The 24,691-nt window shown below is 37.8% G+C and overlaps 2 protein-coding genes across 2 annotated transcripts in view; one reads left to right on the forward strand and one right to left on the reverse strand.

Annotated features, from left to right (window-relative positions):
- The window catches only part of filip1l (filamin A interacting protein 1-like), a 36,843-nt gene extending 24,220 nt beyond the window's left edge, over window positions 1–12,623 (reverse strand). Inside the window, exons 1-2 of the mRNA XM_048171927.1 lie at window positions 12,606–12,623; window positions 11,497–11,618 (exon numbers count right to left, since the gene is read on the reverse strand). The gene's annotated coding sequence lies outside the window, so the exon portion shown is untranslated. The remainder of the gene's footprint in view (window positions 1–11,496; window positions 11,619–12,605) is intronic.
- Window positions 12,624–14,690: 2,067 nt separating this feature from the next.
- Window positions 14,691–22,667, forward strand: LOC125257099 (NACHT, LRR and PYD domains-containing protein 3-like). The gene is made up of 9 exons (XM_048173540.1): window positions 14,691–14,822; window positions 16,363–16,487; window positions 16,608–16,828; window positions 16,931–16,967; window positions 17,057–18,839; window positions 18,931–19,278; window positions 20,768–20,917; window positions 21,098–21,144; window positions 21,411–22,667. The coding sequence occupies exons 1-9, from the start codon at window positions 14,710–14,712 to the stop codon at window positions 21,947–21,949; spliced, it is 3,363 nt and encodes a 1,120-aa protein (XP_048029497.1). The 5' UTR covers window positions 14,691–14,709; the 3' UTR covers window positions 21,950–22,667.
- The last annotated feature ends 2,024 nt before the right edge of the window (window positions 22,668–24,691 follow it).

Raw genomic sequence — 24,691 nt, forward strand, 5'->3', positions numbered from 1 at the left:
AGTCAAAATTGTGAAATATTATTATAATGTAAATCAGCTGTTTTCTATGTGAATATATAGTAAAGTGTAATTTATTCCTGTGATCAAGGCTGAATTTATTTGATCAAAAATACAGTAAAAATTGTGAAATATTATTATAATGTAAATCAGCTGTTTTCTATGTGAATATATAGTAAAATGTAATTTATTCCTGTGATCAAAGCTGAATTTATTTGATCAAAAATACAGTAAAAATTGTGAAATATTATTATAATGTAAATCAGCTGTTTTCTATGTGAATATATAGTAAAATGTAATTTATTCCTGTGATCAAAGCTGAATTTATTTGATCAAAAATACAGTAAAAATTGTGAAATATTATTATAATGTAAATCAGCTGTTTTCTATGTGAATATATAGTAAAATGTAATTTATTCCTGTGATCAAAGCTGAATTTATTTGATCAAAAATACAGTAAAAATTGTGAAATATTATTATAATGTAAATCAGCTGTTTTCTATGTGAATATATAGTAAAATGTAATTTATTCCTGTGATCAAGGCTGAATTTATTTGATCAAAAATACAGTAAAAATTGTGAAATATTATTATAATGTAAATCAGCTGTTTTCTATGTGAATATATAGTAAAGTGTAATTTATTCCTGTGATCAAAGCTGAATTTATTTGATCAAAAATACAGTAAAAATTGTGAAATATTATTATAATGTAAATCAGCTGTTTTCTATGTGAATATATAGTAAAATGTAATTTATTCCTGTGATCAAAGCTGAATTTATTTGATCAAAAATACAGTAAAAATTGTGAAATATTATTATAATGTAAATCAGCTGTTTTCTATGTGAATATATAGTAAAATGTAATTTATTCCTGTGATCAAAGCTGAATTTATTTGATCAAAAATACAGTAAAAATTGTGAAATATTATTATAATGTAAATCAGCTGTTTTCTATGTGAATATATAGTAAAGTGTAATTTATTCCTGTGATCAAAGCTGAATTTTCAGCATCATTACTCCAGTCTTCAGTGTCACATGATCCTTCAGAAATCATTCTGATGTGATGATTACCATGAAGAAGTGAAACGCTCCTCACGATGACCTCATACACATACAATCACATGACAGATTCGCTGTCACGTCTGAGAAAAACACTTTAAATGTTCTAGAAACCACAGCGGAGATAAAACAAATACAGTAATCAACAAATGACGCGCTGTTTACAAAAAACATCTACAAGCTGGAGAAGCTGTACTTGAGCTCAGAAATACATCATTATAACAACTAAACTACAGACCCACAGCAATGCTGAGACGATTCGTTTAGGTTTGTGAATTGAACAGACGCACGAGAGTTTCTCATTAACACAACAATGACTGCTTCTCTGAGGAGAGACACTGATTTATATTAATGAGTTATGAAAATGAGTGAAAGATTTCAAACAGAGGCAGATTTACATGATTCAATAATGCAGATCTCTCTTTCTCTCAGATGCAGTGATGAACACTTATGAAGATAAACCACAGTTTACTGTATTATAAGTGTTAAAGCTTTCGATTTTGGTGTGAACGAGCCTGTATTTTATTTCTCTTCAGTTACTTAAAGGGTTAGTTCAGCCAAAAATGAAATTTCTGTCATTAATTCCTCACGCTCATGTCATTCCACACCCGTAAGACCTTCGTTCATCTTCAGAACACAAATTAAGGTATTTTTAATGAAATCCGAGAGACTCGTCCATATACTCAACACTTTCAAGGTCCAGAAACGAACTAAAGACATCGTTAAAACAGTCATGTGACTGCAGTGGTTCAACCTTAATGTTATGAAGAGACGAGAATACTTTTTGTGCGCAAAAACAAAACAAAAATAACCACTTTATTCAACAATCTCTTCTCTTCTGTGTCATTCTCATTCGTTGTTTACGTCCAGCGCTTCCAGGTTCATCGTCAGAACGCCGACTCATTATTGGCCGACTCCTGCGTCAGCGTCACACGCATGTGTCACATGATCAGCTTTGGCCAATACTGATCCGGCGTTCGGATGTAATCACGGAAGCTTCACTGTGTTACTGCGTCAGCTGCGTAAGATAATGACAGAAGAGAAGAGATTGTTGAATAAAGTGGTTATTTTTGTTTTGTTTTTGCACACAAAAAGTATTCTCGTCTCTTCATAACATTAAGGTTGAACCACTGCAGTCACATGACTGTTTTAATGATGTCTTTAGTTCCTTTCTGGACCTTGAAAGTGTTGATTATATGGACGAGTCTCTCGGATTTCATCAAAAATATCTTAATTTGTGTTCTGAAGATGAATGAAGGTCTTGTGGAACGACATGAGGGAGAGTAATTAATGACAGAAATTTCATTTTCAGGTGAACTAACCCTTTAATCTTTTTTTTTTACATTTTGGTACTTTTAATTCTTCTCTGTCTTTAATTTAATTCAGTACTTTGTATGAACAAATTGTTTAAAATTGATGAAAACTGTGATTCTAAAAGCCGTGTGTTTGTCATGTTACAGCGGTCAGAGATCAACGCGTTCGGCCGCTGCTGCTCGTCTCTATCGAGTATCTGAGAAATCTGTCACTTCAGACTCAAATTCTGCTCATTCCTCGACGAGACTGATGCTCATCTGCTGCCGTCTCACACACACACACACACACACACACACACACACACACACACACCATTATGAAGAAGGTCAGAAATGAATGTGACGATGTTCTGGACCAAAGTAGGTCACGATCTCCGTTTGGACCTGCACTTATGTGCTGCTGCGGTTGCCATGGAAACAACATCACATGATCTCAGGGCTTGATCCAGTGTGTGAGATCGTCATGTCATTGTCTGACACACTGATCCTTCGGTGCAGGACACTGGGAAAACCCCTTCGACTTCCGAGGAAATGCGGATACGGAGTCAGACATCAGCCGACAGGTGCAGCGAGAGTCGTCTGACACACACACACACACACACACACACACACACACACACACACACACACGCACTCTCACTCATACACACTCTCATACACACACACAGACTCACACACACACAGTGACCAGCAGATGGCAGCAGTAAGTCAAACTCCTCTAATGCTGATGGGTCAGCATCACATCTGTGTGTGTGTGTGTGTGTGTGTGTATGAGAGTGTATATTAGTGAGAGTGTGTGTGTGTGTGTGTTCACAACAGAATACTGTACTAACACAAGACGTTAAGATTCTAATGTTCCCATTAAGTTATAAAAACATTATTTCTGAATGTTCAAAACATCCAGTTTATTCTGTGGTTATTCAATCTTTAAAGAAACATTCCATTGCATCATTCTGCAAACGTTATGGGAACGTTACTTTTGAATGTTCTCTGAAACAAGTACCAACATTTAAAAAACATTAGACGAACATCCAACTAAAATGTTTCAGAAAAACATATAACGTTTTTCTTCTAACGTTTTGAGAACATTATTAAAGGCCAGATAACGTTGAATGAACGTTCTATTAACGTTACTGTAAGAACATTTGTTTATAACTTTGACACAGTGACAGAAAATAATCTCTGTATCATCTTTCACGTTTTCTTCTGATCGCGGTTCATCAGATCATGAACTTCAGTGTGTGAATGAATCTGATATGAGCTGCTGTCTGTTTAATTACAGTCAAACGCTCGAGATTCACTAATTAACACCAGTAATTAATGCATGAGCGTTGTTAATTAATGCATGTCTAAATGAGCAGGTGCAGTGGGAGCTGACAGTAATATTTCAGACATTAAATCAAACATTCATGTGAATCTGTGTGTGTCTGGCTCATGATCTGCAGCCTCACGCTAAAATTAGGGTCACTCGACACCCCGACTCGAGCGAAGGGTGTGAGACACACAACATACCGGCTACACGGACACAGACCGGACACACAGTACGGACCGTGTGTACACAGGTATCAGACATCCATATGCTGATCACGTGTGTCTTTCACACCACTGAAACCTTCAGCAGCGACTTCTGGGTTTGAGCTTAGAAACAAAAGTGTGAACAGAGATATACTAATAAACCTGACGTGACTTCACGGCACAAACACCTTCCATGTGTAAATTAGGCTCATTACAGAATGCATCTAATTGCCTATTTCACACTGTCACTGCTACAGATGATCTGCTGGATTTGCTTCACTTGCGAACACAAATAATCAGCATGCGTCTGTTCATCTGTAGAGACGCAGATGGCTGATTCCGTCTGTAACCGGAGCTTCTGCACATCTGCTGATCGATAGGTCAGAAAGGCATCGGCGCGCGTCTGACGCGGCAGAAGTTAAAATGACACCTGACACACGCTGGAGTCTCAAACAATCACTTCCTGTCTGCAGGAACATCTGCCTGCTCTTAGACAGTATTGATCAATCTGAAGCATTGAGCATTTCATTCAGTGTGAAACTGTACAAACGCTTCATGTGAAACCGTACGCAGGATATAATGATGAAACAGAGTCAGTGAAGCACATTTTTAATTCAGTGTTACGTCATTTTAATAATAGAGCTGATATCATTTCTGATTTAAGGCCCGGTCACACCAAGACAATACAGAGGAGCGATATTGCTGGAATCAGCCAATCAGAATCCATCCTGCTTTAAAGAGCTCAAGCATTTAAAGCGACAGACGACAAAACTGCAGCGCTTATAATAAACAAGGATATTGTGCATTGGTGTGGACACTAATATAGTCTAGATACAGTTTCTATATTTATTGTTATTGTTACAGTTATAACAGTTATCGTTGACATAGTTATAGTTATCACTATCGTTATAGTTATTATTATCATTACAGTTATTACAGTTATCGTTATCGTTGTCATTTTATTGTTAGTTATCGTTATAGTTATCGTTACAGTTAATTGTTAGTTATTATCTTATACAGTTATCATTATCATAGTTAGTTATCACTATCGTTATAGTTCTTGTTATCGTTATTATTGCAGTTATAGTTATCGTTACAGTTAATTGTTACAGTTATTACATTATATAGTTATCATCACAGTTATCGTTATCATTATAGTTATAGTTATCGTTGTCATGTTATTGTTATCGTTACAGTTAACTGTTACAGTTATTATCTTATATAGTTATATCACAGTTATAATTATCATTATTGTTATAGTTATTGTTAAAGTTATCGTAGTTATAGTTACAATTATCATTATTATAGTTATGTTTAGTTATTAACATTATAGTTATTTTTAAGATTTATTTTTGCCGTTTTCGCCTATATTATGATAGGACAGTAAGCAGACAGGAAGTGAAGTGGGAGAGAGCGAGGGGGACGGGATCAGGAAAGGTCCGCGAGCCGGGACTCAAACTCGGGTCACCCGAAGTGCAACGGCGCTATATGTCGGCTCTGCCCACGAGGCTATCGCGGCGACATTTTTATAGTAATTGTTACAGTTATAGTTATCTTATATAGTTATCGTTACCAGTATAGTTATCACGATTGTTATTGTTAAAGCTATTATAGTTATAGTTATGTTATAGTTGTTATCCTTATAGTTATTTTTATAGCACTAAAGATTTATTTTTGGTTTTTTTCGCCTATATTATGATAGGACAGTAAGCAGACAGGAAGTGAAGTGGGAGAGAGCGAGGGGGACGGGATCGGGAAAGGTCCGCGAGCCGGGATTCAAACTCGGGTCGCCCGAAGTGCAACGGCGCTATATGTCGGCTCTGCCCACGAGGCTATCGCGGCAACATTTTTATAGTAATTGTTACAATTTATAGTTATTATTATCGTTACAGTTATCGATATCATTATAGTTATCACTATCGTTAAAGTTATTTTTAAAGTTATTGTAGTTATTATTATCATTATCATAGTTATTGTCAAAGTCATTATTATAGTTATCGCTATCTTATATAGTTATCAATATAGTTATTGTTCAGTTATCACTATCATCATAGTATCACTATTGTTACAGTTATTGATAATGTTATATTTATTGTTATCATTACAGTTATTGCTATAGTTATTATGGTTATAATTAATGATATCGTTGTCAGTGTTGCCATTCCATGGTTTTCCCACGGAATTGGGCTACTTTAACACTGTTGCCGCGGGGTGTTTTTCTTGGAATGCGAATTTTACCAGGGGAACCTGGTGGATTTTACCAGCCCATCAACAATTGGGCGGGTTTTGTTGTGAAAACATTGCAACCCTGATGGTTATTGTTATAGTTATTATTAAAGTTATCGTTATAATTATAGTTATCGTTGTCATGTTATTGTTAGTTATCATTATCATAGTTATTGTTATCGTTATCGTTACAGTTAACTGTTACAGTTATTATCTTATATAGTTATATCAGTTATAATTATCATTATCGTTATAGTTATTGTTAAAGTTATCATAGTTATAGTTACAATTATCATTATTATAGTTATGTTTAGTTATTAACATTATAGTTATTTTTAAGATTTATTTTTGGCGTTTTTGCCTTTATTATGATAGGACAGTAAGCAGACAGGAAGTGAAGTGGGAGAGAGCGAGGGGGACGGGATCGGGAAAGGTCCGCGAGCCGGGACTCAAACTCGGGTCACCCGAAGCGCAACGGCGCTATATGTCGGCTCTGCCCACGAGGCTATCGCGGCAACATTTTTATAGTAATTGTTACAATTTATCGTTATTGTTATCGTTACAGTTATCGTTATCATTATAGTTATCACTATCGTTAAAGTTATTTTTAAAGTTATCATTGTAGTTATTATTATCATTATCATAGTTATTGTCAAAGTCATTATTATAGTTATCGCTATCTTATATAGTTATCAATATAGTTATTGTTCAGTTATCACTATCATTATAGCATCACTATTGTTACAGTTATTGATAAAGTTATAATTATTGTTATCATTACAGTTATTGCTATAGTTATTATGGTTATAATTAATGCTATGGTTGTCAGTGTTGCCATTCCATGGTTTTCCCACAGAATTGGGCTACTTTAACACTGTTGCCGCGGGGTGTTTTTCTTGGAATGCGAATTTTACCAGGGGAACCTGGTGGATTTTACCAGCCCATCAACAATTGGGCGGGTTTTGTTGTGAAAACATGGCAACCCTGATGGTTATTGTTATAGTTATTATTAAAGTTATCGTTATAGTTATAGTCATCATTCTTGGCGTGAACAGGCTGATACTCGTCACACGGGAAATGGAAGGTCAAGTCGAGTGCATTGCATTGTGGGATACAGTACTGTGTGAGCACTGTTTTGACAAATGCATATATTCACATACCTCATGCACCTCTCTTTATTACTTATATTTTCTCTCAACAGTAGTTATCTAATCACCAAGGGTATGAGAATGTCCTGTGGATCAGTCAGAGGTGTGTGTGTGTGTGTGTGTGTGTGTGTGTGTGTGTGTGTGTGTGTGTGTGTGTGCTGGATCACGCAGGCCGCGGCTGGACCGTGTGTTTCTGCAGCTCCTCGCGCGTCACAGAGCTGCGGGTCAAAGACAGAAAATAGCTTGATAATTGCTGCTGTCATTTGACGAATGCCAGAGGGGAACAAGGCCACGCTGACACGCCGAACCCCGCTGGTCAGATTTAGGCCTCTGATCCCTGGAGAACGGCCGCTAACAAAGGAAATAATGATCGGCACACGGACAATCTGCATTTTTGACCAATTAGAGCCCTGATGTGAAGTCACAGCGGGTAAATTTACCCAGACGGCTCTGCAGAGGAACTCATACTGAGACACGCTGATGGAGCGGCATTTCAATGAGACGCTCAAACACAAGTACACACACACACACACACACACACACACACACACAACATGCTTCTTAAAATCTCATTATCCGAAATAAGCCTCAGCTAATCAATGTGAGAGATGCTAGTCGAGCGTTTGCTCCTCTGATCGCTATAAATACTCTTTTTCCCAGAGCGCTCTGCACTGGCATCCACACGGGAAACAGGATCCCTGATCTAAAACGGAGCGTCGCTGACCCCTCAAACACACCTGTCGGATTATCTGAGAAACATCAGCCGCTGCCGTGACAACCTCACAAAACATCCACACACCGTTGCCATAGTTACCCCTCATTTCCATATGGAAGAGAAATATCCAGAGTTGACCAGCTAAAAAAACTGAATACAAGAAATTTAACGTCAAGATGATCAGAATCAGTGTTATTCTACTATCATTCAGATTTTAGTTACATTTTCAGCCGTTTTGTTGTTGGCATTCAATGACTGAATCACCAAGACTGTTTTAATCACTTCATGTGAACCAGTTTCCCAGAGAACAAACATCTTATCTTACGTCGCTCGGCTTCTCCAGTAACTGTATCTTGATTTAAGAATGTTTAGATATTTTTTGCAGTGAATATAACTGATCAGTAAGGCGTCGAGTGTCTTTAAAGAGGCTGAACAGGTGTAATAAACCTCTTCTGACGCTTCGGGAGCTGCTGTAAAACAGCAGGGTTAACCTCAGTGTTTATGGGATTGAGCTCTTACGCATCTGCGCCGTCACGCGTGAGGAAACCGCCGCATCTCTGCTGTCTGCTGCATGTACTACACTAAACTGGAGATGTTTTATTTACACAGAAGCATGTTTGACATGTTTAATCCGACCCTGAAGGTGTCCAAACCGTAATTAACGGCAGCTGCTGTGGTTTACAGTTTGCTCCAGTTCCCCAATCCTGTCAATCACACTAACCGGAGGACGGCTCATGCCAAACTGCATTAAGACACACTTTACTCTGGGAATCCATCGGTGCGTCACATGAGATCAGAACATCTGACCAGACGTCTCAGACCACTAGTGAAGGTGTTTCTGTTTGGCATTTTTGTCATTTAATACACGCTTTAACAAAAGATATGCGAGTGAAAGTTGAACATAAACTGTCTCAGTATTTGATGTGTGCACAAAATTTGAACTGAATTGATCTAAATAATGACACTATTGTCTTCTGTAGAGCTGAAATAATAGAGTTTTAACTGTTATCGATCGCTGTGAATCAGTCTGCTGTATAAAGCGCTGTAGAGATAAAGCAGACTTGATTAACATTTGATTAGTCAGGCAGAAATACAGCACAATATGAAATACTTATGACTCAGCATCATTTTTCTAACATATTAATACAAAAACCTATTTATTTCCAGGTTTATACTAAATTTAAATAAGATTTTTACTGTAAATAAGCACTTGTTTCTGGATCAACAGCCTTTGTTGGATTTAAAGTGCCCTAATAAGCTATTTTAAAGCTTTCTAATGTTGTTTTAGCAGGTTTACATTCATCCAAGATCAAAAAACACTTGAATTTTCTCATAATATCCATTGCAGCATCAGCTCATTTCTCTGAAAATAGTTCGTTCGAAGATTCATACTGTGTCCGAATATGCATACTTCCATACTATATAGGCAAAAACAGTATGTGCGCTGAATAGTATGTCCGAATTCACAGTATTCATAAAACAGCAGGCAAAAAGTCGTGATTCTCAAATGTGCATTTCAAGGGTCACAATCCCTTGAGGCCACAGGAGAGGATTGTGAATGGAGGTCACATGGTAAGTCACATGACAATGACAAGATTAGTACGTCCAGAGTACATTCATACTATACAGAACATTGTTAATGGTTGCGAAGCAAGTTTCAAACTAAATGTAGTACGAACTATCCAGTATGTGATTTCAGACGTAGCGTCAATCTCTCTAAACCCCGCCTTTCTGAGAGCTGCTCTGCTGTGATTGGTCAGAAACCAAACGCTCATTATCATATCTGAATCTCAGTGATACGAACAGTAACGATGGCGTCGGTTTTACCGTATCAATCTCATCAAAGTGGAGAAAACAGCGTCTTCTCGACACGAACAACACGAACCAAACTCTTCCAGTCTCAGATACAGTGATTGAGGGCGGGGCAAAGAGACGCTGATCAGCCAATGAGCTGACAGACAGTTTAAAGCAAAAACATCACAAAATTTTGTTAGATTTCCCTGAAAGCAAGACATAAAATCTTATAATTTTTCTTTGTAAGTAAATATACTTGTTGAGAAACAGCATAAAGAAGGCCTTATTAATCTTTCAAAGGCCATAACAGGGTCACTGGGTTTGGGTTACCCATATTCCTTCATCTGAACCCATTAAAGCAGAAGAAACAAACCCGATCATACGGCCTGACGCCAGCCGATCGCTGCCTCATCAAATCACGTTAATCTGTAATCCCGATCGACCTTAAACCTGCTTCACGTCTCAGATCTCTCAGCAGAAGGTCTGATCACTGACAGACTGCGAGTCCGGATTAGAAACGCTCATCTGTCGGATCAGATCTGGCTCTGACTGTGGATTAAACATCGTTCAGAAGAGACAGAGACGGACGGAAGTGTTTCCGCCCGGTTCTGCGTTCGCTGCAGATCGTGTGAATCCGTGCGGAAGCACATTTACGGTTCTGTGGCAATGAGTTTGAGCTTGTTTGTGGATATCAGAGCCACATGGCCGGAATAACGGGATCTCGGCCAGCGAGTATCGGTGTCTCCATCCATCTCTCACACACGCTGCTTTCCAAAGCCAGCCGGCGAAAGCTTGGAAATCTGAGACCCGAATCGCCCGTGCTTCAGCTTCAGTCCGAAGAAGCAGATCAGCACAACACCAGCGACTCGTGACAGGACAAACTCCATCTCACCCTCATTCTCACTGTAAATGCTGTAAATAAAAGGATTTTGTGCAGCGAATAACTTAAACTACAAGTCTTAAACTTGTAAACACACAAATAAACTCAACAGACAAAACAACTGTATTATCTGTTAAAATCAAGATACATTTATTTGAGAAGCAAAATGACTGAAGATATTAAGTCTTGTTTTCTGAAAATAATAGTTAGTGCTTTAAACAAGAACAAACATCTGCCAATGGAGTCAGAAAAATAAACAATTAAAAATACAAGATGATTTTTCTAAACAAACTCAAACACAAACTCAATTTTGATACATTTTTCAGTAAACAAGACTTAATATCTTCAGTCATTTTTGCTTCTCTAGTAAATGTATATTGATTTAATATTTTTTTAGATATTATTAATAGAAAACAAGACAAAAAAAACAGATTTTTTGCAGTGCACTGTCACAACAGGCAAATATTTATTGAAACTGCAATATATATTATATTTATATAGAGAGAGAGAGAGAGAGAGCATACAACAGTTTCAGTAAATACTTGCTGGCTGTGAGTATGTGAGATTTTTTGCACATGTTTTTACATTTCCAGCTCATTCTGATCAGAGTCTCACAGCAGAAACACAAGAATCATCAGGTTAAATCTGACCGTAATCAAACCTGTCCTTCATCAGATCTGACGCTCACGGTCTGCTGTGTGTCTCACCTTTAGAAACATGAAAGCTGGATCCACTGCGTCTCATGCAGAACACACACACACACACACACTCACACACACACACACACACACACTCACACACACGGAGCGATCGTAACACAGCAGCATGTTAGCGTGTGAAGCGTCTCACCTCAACACGTCTGGTCTCTCACTGCTTCTCTTCTCCTCCGGTGAGTTTGCTGCTGCGATTCAGTCACATTCAGAGCGTGTGAATGACAGACAGACAGAGAGAGAGAGAGAGACGGTGGGGGGCTGCAGTGGGAGGAGAGACAGCAGATATAAGAGCTACTGCTAAATATAACACACACACACACTCTCACACACACAGAAGCGTCCCAGGATGCACCTCATGAATGTCCAGAGCTGCAGACGAATAAGAAGTTTTCATTGGTGTCACATGTGTTCATCACCTCCATCATTCTAACAGGTGCAGATACTATATAATAACATCCCGTTAATTAACATTAATAATGCATTAATTAACTATCAATGAGAAACACATGTTACAGCATGAGTTAACATCTGCACAGTGAACATCAATGTGTGTGTGTGTGTGTGTGTGTGTGTATATGTGTGTGTATATGTGTGTGTGTGTGTGTGCGTATCTATATGTGTGTGTGTGTGTGTGTTTATGGTCCTCATAAACACACAGCTGTCATTCAGTTTCTTCATCTCAATAAGAGCAGAAAATAAATCCTATTTAAATGTGGACGGGCTGCAGAATCTTATTTACGAGCCGTTACCATGGAGACGCTGTCAATCACACCTGTCGTCCTTCTCACAGAACAAACCACCACATGACATTGATGGTGCCACAGGAAATGACATCATCATAGTCAACAGCCAATGGGTGTGTGCAGCACACGAGTCAAGAGGAATGATAAAAAACTTTCAGTCGAGACTAAAAGTGAGAGATGAACATACAAGAAGTTACATAAAATTATTCAAAAAATCTGTTTTATTTTGATTAATTGTGCAGTAACATTTTAATTTTACATAATGATAAAATATTAATATTAGTGTGTTGTTCTTATTAATAATATCGATTATTATTAATGTGTTGTTAATTTAGTGAAATATTATCTCAGGAGGAGCTTCAGGTGTGTCGTGTGTAATGGATTGATGGAGTGTGCCGCTGATCTTCAGCTCATGACTCTCTCAGCAGTGCTAAAGATAACCGCATTCTCCACATCACTGACCGCAGATCACACACTCGCTGTGGACAGGTCTGATACTCACATCCCAGCGTCCAGGGTTTTTCCTCAGAAACGCAGCAGATGCGAGTCCAGTCGTGTCCAAGTTTCCACCTCTCGTGTGTCATTTCTAGTCGGCTCTTTTCTATTTGCGTCTCTCTTCTAATTCAGCAGCTCGCTGCACCTGCACCACATCCAAGTAAAATTAGCTCTTGTATTTCCCCGTCTTTACTCCGCAGTGGACGAGTCCCGACAGACTCACTGTCCAGTTTGACCCTCATAGAGTGTGAAGTGAAAATGTAACGTGTGGTTTGAAAGACATGATGCAAACGTGGTGATAATGAAGTGTGAAGTACGAATGAAAATGTCTGTTTACGCTTGTCTTTCCACACATGATGCAATGACGTTCTGAGGTCAGAGGTCAACAGGTTCATTAGATCTAATTTAGTCCGTGGGTCGGTCATGAGTCACACTGGTCTGATCAGCGTTCACACGTATGACTATCATTACCATACATGTCATGTGACTCTAACGGCTTTACAGATTACAGAGGTTTGACATGCTTTTCTACTGTTAATATGCAGATTCTTAAGATGGAATTTGAAATTTAAATCAATAGCTTAGTTTAAACTACCCTTACCATTCAATTACAATTTAACCATTTGTTTGAGCATGTGTTAAAGCAGATCTATTACGCTCCTTTCACAATATATGTAATATCAGTCTCTGGTGTCTCCAGAATGTGTGTGTGAAGTTTCAGCTCAAAATCCCCCACAGATCATTTATTATAGCTTGTCAAATTTGCCCCTATTTGAGTGTGAGCAAAAACACACCGTTTTTGTGTGTGTCCCTTTAAATGCAAATGAGCTGCTGCTCCCGCCCCCTTTCCAGAAGAGGGCGGAGCTTTAACAGTTCAACAAAAACAAAGCTGGAAAATCTCATGCAGCCAAAATGAGGATTGTCAGTAACGGTGTTCAGCCTTACATTGTTCAAAACTGTTTATGATTTAAGATATATATATACACACATATACATATACATATATATATATATATATATGCATTAAATGTATCATATTAACAAAACTGAATGATCCGAAGTTTTTTAAGATTCTCTAACTTTACCACAAATTGAAAATTTACATTACAGTAAAAAAAAAAAAGACTTACCTTTGAAATTCCCGCCATCCCCAGAACAGATGTGTTCCTGTTGGAGTCCAACTGAGAGGAAACACTATTTCAAGACACAGCGACATCTACTGGATGTTTTAATCATAGAGTCTCACAGTCAGACTGAGTTTCTCACTGCGTTCTTCCAAACATCTGAGCAGAACAATGGATAGCCAAATCTGCTTTTTCCTGAGTGTCCATGAGCCTCCCTCAGAGGACGTCTCTGTGTTCTGAGCATGCGCTTCAATGACGACGCTGTCATCTGTCTCCATCTGCTGGTGACTGAAGGAAACACGACAGCACAGCTGATCTCTAGATAATACAGTTTCAGGCAGTTTGCTTTATTTTCATGACTGACAGGAACAGAGGGCTTTGTAAAGTGTCACTGAGAGCTAAAGGCACTGTATGAATAAACCATTATTATTATTAAAACAACAGGGATATACTAAAAGACAAATATAGTACAAATCAATCAAAATTATGTATTCTCTTTCTTGTCTTGTCCTGAAACACACATATACGTTGTTTTAATGGTAGCTGTTGATATTTCATATCATTCCCAACAATTAATACTACTAATGTCAAAGCACATGGTTTTTGACAAAACTCGAGTTTTACTTGAACTTTACTTGAGTTATTCACAATGGAATAAATGAACAATTCGCTCTAATATAAAATACTATATCAAATCTAACATGGAAATTAAAGATGTTGCTTGTTTAAAGCAAACAGAAAGCGCTTTCATATCTTAAAACAAGAGTAAAACAATACATCCATAATCTCTAATCTAATATTAATGCTGAACCGAAAAACAGAGTCATAAAGGAATAAAGTAACCATAATGTAGGGAATTATCAGATGCTGAAAGTGTTAATCGAAAGTGTTTTTATGACCGCCCGCTCACAACGAATCCCCGCCTCGCTGCTGTTGGCGCGCTTTTACCTCAGTTAGACTTACACACTCAAACACAAAAGTCCAGCGATGGAGCGACCGAACGCGATTAATATGAAACGATTCTTGAGAAGATCTTGCAAAGATATGAATCAGAAGACTCTCTGTTTATTACAGAAGAAACTCGACAAGCACTTGAGCAGGTAGATATCAAGCGATTACGATATGATGCACGATTGATGAAGTGTGTGGAAGTGACGTAGTATCTCAAAAACCATTTAACTTATTTAAAGCGTGTACGTTACATGGTAATGATGGTGTAGTGATGCAGCAGTGTTTTATAATCAGAGATCCCACATTTGAGCGAGTTAGTGAGTTCATTCACCCCCGAGAAAATGTTGATTTCTCTGATCTACATATTTCAAGACGTATGAAGTACAAAAATGGGTAATAGATTTAAAATCGTGTCAGAGGGCAGTAGATTATTTGTCAATACCTGCTCTCCCATCTCCAACATTTTTTTATTTTTCTATTAGTCTTGCTCTGTCTCTTCTCCTCCTAAAGCTGTGCTTTGACTGGTAGTCTTTTGATTTACAAAAGCTAGGTAAATAAGTTATTAAATTCATTCACAATATATACACATTCATTATTAATCTAATGCCTAATATAATGAAAACTACTTTGTTAATGTTTCATGTCCTCTCACATTGACACTTGCTAATTATTACATTAAATGAATCACGTAAATTATATAGACCTATTTTTAATAAAATGGTGAAATTAGACAAAGGTTTATTAGTTTGCCTGATTATTTTTGTTGCTCTTTTAACATTTCTATTCTAAAACAGCTGTCAAATATGAAATGTTTAGTTTAGCTATTTATATCTTATCTCACACTTTATGACCTTTAGCAAATAGAATTCGCACTCAACTTTGAATTGATTGGTCATTTCAAATATTTTGACATTAGCGAGCGGCGACAGGCCAATGAGGCAGCTCAGATGAGAAGATCTTGGTACTGCAATATCCTTGAGTTAATAATATATTAGCCACATTTAATATTTACACTTTGGAAAAATACAGAGGTCCGATCCTCGGTGACCTCATAGCTGGCTATGGCCATGATGGCATCCCATATTAATACCATGGTACCTTTTTAATATATATACTCATTGAATATCTTTTGGTTTATCTGGTACTTCAAGTCATACTATGGTACTACCATGACCATGTTATTTTTTGGTACTTTCATGAACACAGTTACCATGCTCCTTTATTTTTATTCATTGGTTTATTTGAATAGAGACAGAACAAAAAATATGATTCCAGCCAAAAGCTGAAAAATATGCATTAGACAGGATATTTGCCTTCAGTACAGAGCTTCACAGGCAGGTTAACCTAAAGACCTCTGCAGTCAGTCCAAATGATAGATTCAATTGTAGAAAAGTACTCATCTAGAACAGTTTCGTTATCAGTCTCACATTTGCCGTGTTTTACTGAGGAAAAATGCTCTAAACTTTCGTTGCCCTATTTATAAGCATATCTGGCCTATAAAAAGTAAATATTTGAACTCGTGTCTCGTGCATGATAAATGAAAACAGGTGAACAGGTATATGAATGTGTCTGCGAGTGTATCTAAACCTAAAAATACCAGTTCATGACCAACCTTTATTTTGGATATAATTTTTGCTATTGTCCATAAACTTTATTCTTATAACTGTTTGTCTTTGCTTAACACATCAGGAGAAGAACAACAGGGAGGTTGGAAGATACCCTGAAGGAGCTACAGGATGAATATGGAAAGAGAAAAGCATTAAAATTTTTCAAGTCCACAGTGAGAAAAATCAGAAAAAAGATGCATATCAAAAGTAGGAAAAGAATTATACTTTAATTTGTTATTAGACAATATGTTTCTCAATTTTCATTGAGCTTTACTATAATATTTACACTCTTTTGGTTATGTATTTAATTGTTTATTTTTTAAACAGATGGTGGCAGTGTTCAAACACATTCTGGAAACAACCTTCCACAACAACAGCATAATAATAATAATAATAATAATAATAATTCTACCTTACTCGGGCAACCATTGATTCAGAACCCAAATCAGTATAACTTTACAATTGACCAGAAAGGTGGTGGATCAATACTTGCTCCAAACATGGTAGGAAACACCATAAATGGTGATGTTACCATGAATCTACATGTGGTGAGTGTCTGATAATTTAAGAAATGGTTGCTCATTTAAGAAATGGTTTGTGTATGTCATATATATATTTATGAATTTGTATTTGTTTGTTTGTTTTTTCAGCCTCAGATGTCTCACTCTATCTCTGTAAACACAGAAGGTAAGATCTCTTGTTGTAGAACACTGTCCATTCATAAGTGTGATGCTCCTGTTAATAATACGACTTTCCAACTTTGTCCTGATTTTTAGAAATTCTTCAGAATGTAAAGAATAAGATGAAATCAAGAATGCTGAGTGACTCTGAGAGGATTCTGGAGGGAAGTGCACCACGGTCTGTCTCTCTAAACAAGATCTACACTAAACTGTTTATAATCGATGATGAGTCTGACCCCATCAATAGAGAACATGAGATCTGGCAGATCGAGACGACGCATGATTTAAACGCATCAGCGCAGACAGTCATAAACTACAATGAAATCCTTCAGCCACCCACAGATGAAAACAGAAAAATGATGACTGTTTTAACTAAAGGAATTGCTGGAATTGGGAAAACGATCACCGTGCAGAAGTTTGTCCTCGACTGGGCGAGAGGAGAAGCCAATCAAGATCTAGAGCTTGTGTTTCTGCTCCCATTCCGAGATCTGAACTTGCTTGAGAGAGAAACAAGTCTTTTTGACTTGCTTTGTGTCTTTTACTTTGAGTTTAAAGAGATGACAGCGATCTCTGATTGCATCTGTGATAGGAAAGTTCTGTTCATCTTGGATGGTCTGGATGAATATAAAAAGGATTTGAACTTTCAAAGCCGCCTTTTGTCAGATGTAACTGAGAAAGCCACAGTGGACGTCCTTCTAGTAAACCTTCTACGAAGAAAACTGCTTCCATCCGCTCATCTGTGGATCACCAGCCGGCCCGTCGCAGCTGGACAGCTTCCGAGTGAGATCTTCTTATGTGGATATAAAACACAGATCAGAGGATTCAGAGACGAGCAAAAGGAGGAGTACTTCACGAGGCAACTTGAGAATCCAGAGCTAACCCAAGACATCATCTGTCACCTAAAGTCTCAAAAGAGCCTGTGGATATTGTGCCACATACCTCTATTTTGTTGGATTTCAGTGGTTGTTCTTAAAGACATAATTGCAAGACAAAATAAAGATAGAAACATGCCCTCAAACCTGACAGAAATGTACATCCACTATCTGCTCATTCAGACCGGGTTGAGCCACAAAAAATATCAAGGGGAAGAACTGTCTCAAGAAGATGCTCTCAAGAAGCATGATGAACTGATTATGAAACTGGCAGAGCTGGCATTCTGGCAGCTGAAGGAACAGAATGTCATCTTCAGAGAAGAAGACTTGATGAACTATGATATCAGTGTTGATGAAGCGCATCAATATCCTGGTGTCATTACCTGTGTCACAGAGGGCAACTTTGTATATTACAGGAAAAAACTTTTCAGTTTCGTCCATCTCAGTGTCCAGGAATTCTTTGCAGCCTTGTTTGCATTTTACACATTTCTATCAGGAAATCAAGACTCTATGAATTTAATAAAAGCTAAGAAGAGGCAGAAGTCTAATTTGTCTGAATTTCTCAAAGATATGATTAATGTGGCCTTGCAAAGTAAAAATGGGCACTTGGATCTTTTTATGTGTTTTCTCTTTGGGATTTCTTGTGATTCCAGCAGAGGTCTACTTGAAGGACTCCTGCCTCCATTATGGGCCAGTAGTTCAGATGGTCACAAAAAGGTGACCACGTACATTAAGTCTTTGAAAAGGAAAGATCTGTCCTCTGAGAGATGCATCAGTCTTGTTCGCTGTCTCGTTGAGCTCAAGGACACGTCATTTTTGCATGAGATGCAAGATCTTGAACGATCACGGTCCAAAGAACCTCTCACGCTGTTCCAGTGCACACTTCTGGCTTTCCAGTTTAGGATGTCAGATACAAAACATGATAAGTTTGACCTCAGGAAATACAACCTCACTTTAGAAGGGATTCAGAGATTCTCTCCAGCCATCATGTGCTTCAGAAAGGCATTGTAAGTGTTAAGATGCTATATATGTATTTATAACGTATCATATAATGTTCTTGGCCAAAGCTGAATCTAAGTTTGAATGCAATACTGACAGGCTCAAAGGATGCGGAATTACAGAGCAGCACTGTAAGAGCCTGGCGGGTTACCTGAGGTCACCAAACTCTCACCTGACTGACCTTGATCTGAGCCACAATGCTCTGGGAGGGTCCGCGCTGAAGCAGCTTTCCACTGTGCTCTGTGATCCCAACTGCCAGATTCAGATCCTGAACCTCAGCCACAATGACCTCCAGAGTCAGGACATGGAGCTGATCAGGGATGTGCTTTCAGGAGAAAATATGAATCTGAGAGAGCTGGATCTCAGTGACAATCCTCTAGGTGATTCAGGAGTGAAGATTCTCTCAGCTGGACTGCAGAGCACAAACTGTCATCTTGAAGTTCTGAAGTAAGTCAAACTAAGCAGAGCTCAGCGCTAAGTATTTGTTCTTTTGGCCATGTGGTTCACATTCTAATTTAGCCCCACATTATAAATAAAATAAATTAAATTATTTAATTAATTGTTTTTGTCATCAAAATGTTAGATGCCCGTGAAATTTCACAATTCTCGATTCCAATTTCAATACTACAGCAAAATCTACTAGCCTAACTAATATGAAGTTCAAACATTATTAAAGACAAGTAAGCAGTCAGTAATAAAGGAAGAAAAATAAAATGAGCAGATCAAATAAACATACAGCAGGTTTGTGGTCATTAAAGTACCTCATGCATGGATCTAATATATTGACACAAGGGTTTTCTTTCTCAACTGTTCACTTAAGACATAACTGACAGGATACTTGCCAAGATATTACAAGGTCCAAAAAGATAAAAAAGAACTCAGTTCGGTTGAAAGAGTTCTCTTTTGTGTCGCCTTCCACTTCAGTGTAGAGACTCGCCCACTCCAGTTGGATTCTGTCCCATTCCCGCAAAATAATATGTTATCTTGTCCCACTCCGACCCGCAACATTCATGTTTTGTCCTGCTCCCGCCCGTAAAATCCCACATAAAGGTAGCCTATATAGATTTTTGTCAGTACATCCATGAACTTTACATGAAAATCTAAGTTGTGTGTTGCCACAGCATCCCAGCATAAATGCTCCTGATAAAATATTTGTTATTAAAGCATCAACATCCACAAACCACAGTTAGTTTTAACCGAAAAGCAAGCTTTGGTATGGCAGAATGCACGCAAAGAGCGCTCCTGTTATAACGACTAAAAATCTGACATCTCAGTTCATCGCGATCTCACAAATCTCTGTTATAACACATTGAATAAATGAACAATGAATCTTTTATAATGTCTACACTTCGTGTGTTATAATAATTGGATTCGTGAGCACGCAAATTTCAGCACTGCATAAAAACTCCAGCATTTTGAGCGGTGAGAGGATTCTAACATAAACACCTCTGATTGCGTTGCGTCTCCATTGCGTCTCAGAAATCAACAGATATGTCTGTGATTGGCTACACTGCTCAACACTGCAAACATGTATTATAAATAGAATCTCACATATGCTTGCGACTGTAAATCATTCTTGTTGCTTTTGTGCAATATATTAATAATAATTTATTAGTTTTTAGATATTTTATATTTAGACATTTCCACTTTGCGGGAGTCCTGCAAATCATTTTATTCTCCCGCACACGAGTGTCTAACCGCCCGTGCCCACATGCGTCCATCAAATTTTGTCCCGCACCACACTCTGTTGCATTGGATCCAACGGGAGTGCAGATCTCTACTTCAATGGTTTAAAATCACCAGAATGTTTGAAATAACAAACTTTCCCACTAGTTCTTACTATCGAGCCATGCAAATCACAAACAACAGAGCCCAAATGCATAGATCAAGGTAGAATATGCTGATCTGAAAAAAAAAAACTGTTTTTGCTTTATAGACTTTCAGGCTGTCAAATTAAAGAAGGAGTTTATCAGTTGCTGACATCTTTGAAAGCCAATTCCTCATGTCTGAGAGAGCTGGATCTGCAGTATAATGATCTTGGAAACATCGGACAGGAAATTCTTGATGAGTACCTGTGCTCACTGAGGTACTGTAGCATGATTTGTGTCTCAAATGCACTTAAACTATGCACTGCACTTGTTTAGTGTATGATTTTGTAACTTTATTTTATTTTGTCATCTAATATCAGTATAATATTCATGTTTAAAAATGTGCTTAAATAAGTGTACAAGGTGTGATTCTACTCTTAACATTCTTCTCTGACTAGAATCTCCACTAGAGGAGTCTGTGGTCCCCAACCAGGACTCTACAAATGTGAGTTTAAACATGATCATGGATCTTCTGGTTCGTTTTAAAAGGTTTATAAACATGCAGATATTTCATGCGTTTCTCTAAATTAACATGAGCTCATAAAAACCTGCCAGTATAATTATGAAATTATCAAAAAGCTATATTCCATCTCAAATGATTATTAAAAGCATGTTACTTCCCAGAAGTAGATTATGTCCTTTACCCACATGCATATGCTGACGAAAACAGCTTGAGAACTATTGATGCTAATCTGATTAATTTGTTTTTAGATGCCGTCACGCTCACCTTTGACCCTCAGACGGCTAACGAATACCTCCATCTGAACGAGAACAACACTGTGGCCACTCGTCAGAAGGAGAAACAGCAGCTTCCTGATAATGACGAGAGATTTGACATGTGCAACCAGGTCCTGTGCCGCCCACCGCTGTCAGAACGCTGCTTCTTTGCGGTGGATGTGATTGGGCCAGACATACATGTGGGTGTGGCCTGTGAGGGAATGGAGAGGAAGGGAGCGAGTGATCGAGTACGTCTGGGACGCAATGAGATGTCGTGGAGTTTATATTGCTCAGATAATGAATGTGTGGCTCAACACAACCAGAAAACCGTATCAATTCCAACAGAGTCCATCAGGAAAATCGGTGTGTTCCTGGACCAGGAGGCTGGTTCTCTTTGCTTCTATAGTTTGAGTCCACAGGTTAAACTCTTGTACATGTTTGATGCAGATTTTCCTGAGGACCAGGAACTTTTAGCTGCATTCAGGATTCAGGAGCCAGGCTGCTCGGTCAATTTAAGACCAGAATCACTGTAACTATATGTAGGAGCAGTGTTTGTGCTCCAGACAGGAATGATTCCTCAGATCAGGAGAGGTGTGCTCTGATCAGACCAATACTTTTATTTTTTATTCCTAAATTTATTACTATATTTCTTCTTGTTGTATTTGTATATGTATACTGGAAGCTTCAGTACCAAGAAAAATTCCTTGTGTGTGCGAACAAGCTCTTTCTGATTCTGATTCTAGCAGACCTGAACGAAACCAGCTAGTAATCACCCAGAACCAGCAGAAACTTTTGATGAACCCTCTGATTCTCCAGCAGAAATAATCCTGAGATTATGATTTCATTTCTGTAATCATGTACTGTATCATTTTCATGTGTTTTCACTGAAAACAGTTGTGTATGTTTCTAAGCCAGACCAGTTTCATTTAATCACAAATAAAGAAATGAATTGGATCGAATGTGGTTTCTATTTATTGGACTGATTCTTCTGATCCATTCTAATACACTGTAATCAATATACTCTCCGTTAAGCCTGAAGTTGCAGTGAAAATAAGGTCAGTTCTGCTCATAACTTTCATTCTACAACAGGAACAGTTCAGATCTCAGTTAAGATGTTTATGGCTCATGATTCAGTGGTACTAAAATGTAAGTGACCGAACTCTGTCTGTGAAAGCAGTCGCTCATGTGTCGTCGCGTGTCAGTTTAGAATAATGCTGTCATTATGGAGACGCCGATACTCTCTGTTGATCTCTGTAATTCTGTCCTGATTGCAGATGCAGTGGAGCTGAGCTCATCTTTAAACTCTCAGTAAACAGAATCTCTGATTCAAACCTTCAAAACGAATCAAATCCACACAGATGCTGTAGAACAAATACAAAATTTCAGAACAGTTTGAGACAATTACAATAAATGGAGCAAATGCAGGTGAATTTACCAGAATGTACCTGAATTCAGTTCTCAAATTATGTCATCAATCCCTCTTATTTTTAGACACTTTTCACATCCTCATGGATAAAATCAAGGATATATATTGTCTTTTATTTTACATGTTTTGTTGTATTTTTTGTTCTTTTTCTGTCTTTCAGGAATGAAGGAGAGCCATAACATTTTCTCGAGCAGATTTCAACAGTCAGTCTAAAACATTTCATATTTGTATTCATAATTTTTATTTAATTGTCAACTCATCATTTATTTAACGCTTTTCACAATACATATCGTTTCAAAGCAGCTTCACAGTGACAATAGGAAAATTATTATCGAGCTAAAGTTGGTTTTTGATTGAATCACTTCCATTACAAAAATTGTTAATTATTACTTTAGGGGTCACTTAAATGACACCTTTCCTACTGAAAAAATCCTGAATATCTTTAATGCATTCTTTCTGTCCATTTACGTTTTTAGTCTATAGGTTTGCGTGTTTGAGTGTGTGTGCAGAAAAAAAAGTGATGTTTGCCAAATTACTTGTCTGGTCCGCATAATACAGAAAAAGTAGTTGTGTCCGTGGATCTATGCGAACTGGAATCATTTTGATAATGTTTTATCTATACATAGGGAAAGGAAAGGGAAATGGGCCTTCGCAGGGGATAGTTTAGTTGAAACGTCAGGGCTGCGTTATCATCATGTCTAGATACAGGTCCTTCATCTCATCTGGATACGGCCCGGATCCGGTTGACTACAGTAAACCTCGGGATAAACAGAAAGACTAATATTAGCATAGATGCCATTCTTTTTCAGATGTAACGAGTACATCTGGTGTTATAGGAAGTGTTCCCGGTTCCGGCTTACCTAATTTATGCAGTCTAATAATACTTTAACGGATTTGAAAATATAAATTGATAATGTGTTATGTGCATGCCAGGTTAAAGAGATGCGTTTTTAGTCTAGATTTAAACTGACAGAGTGTGTCTGCTTCCCGAACAATGCTAGGAAGATTGTTCCAGAGTTTAGGTGCCAAATAGGAGAAGGATCTACCGCCTGCGGTTGATTTTGATATTCTAGGTATTATCAGTTGGCCTGAATTCTGAGATCGCAATAAACGTGAAGGACTATAATGTATTAAGAGCTCACTTAGGTACTGGGGAGCTAAACCATTTAGTGCTTTGTAAGTAATTAGCAAGATTTTAAAATCTATACGATGTTTAACAGGAAGCCAATGCAGTGATGACAGAACTGGGCTAATATGGTCATACTTCCTAGTTCTAGTAAGAACTCTAGCTGCTGCATTTTGTACGAGCTGTAGTTTATTTATCAAGCGAGCAGAACAACCACCCAGTAGAGCGTTACAGTAATCTAGCCTTGAGGTCATAAACGCATGAACTAACTGTTCTGCATTCTTCATTGAGAGCATATGTCGTAGTTTAGATATATTTTTAAGATGGAAGAAGGCGGTTTTACAGATGCTAGTAACATGGTCTTCAAATGAAAGATTGGTATCAAAGAGCACACCCAGGTTCCTAACTGACGACGAAGACTTAACAGAGCAGCCATCAAGTGTTAGACAGTATTCTAGATTATTGCGTGAAGAAGTTTTTGGTCCAAAAATGTAAACATTTGTTTTGTCAAAATTAAGAAGTAGGAAATTTCTAATCATCCCATTTTTTATATCAGCTATACATTCTGTTAATTTAGCGAATTGGTAAGTCTCGTCAGGGCTGAAGAAATATAGAGCTGAGTATCATCAGCGTAACAATGAAAACTAACGCCATGCTTCCTCCAGATGTGTGTGTCTCTATATGTGTGTGTTTGTGTATCTCTATATGTGTGTGTTTGTGTAT

The sequence above is a fragment of the Megalobrama amblycephala genome, linkage group LG21 (genome assembly GCF_018812025.1).
Source record: "Megalobrama amblycephala isolate DHTTF-2021 linkage group LG21, ASM1881202v1, whole genome shotgun sequence".
NCBI classification, from domain to species: Eukaryota; Metazoa; Chordata; class Actinopteri; order Cypriniformes; family Xenocyprididae; genus Megalobrama; species Megalobrama amblycephala.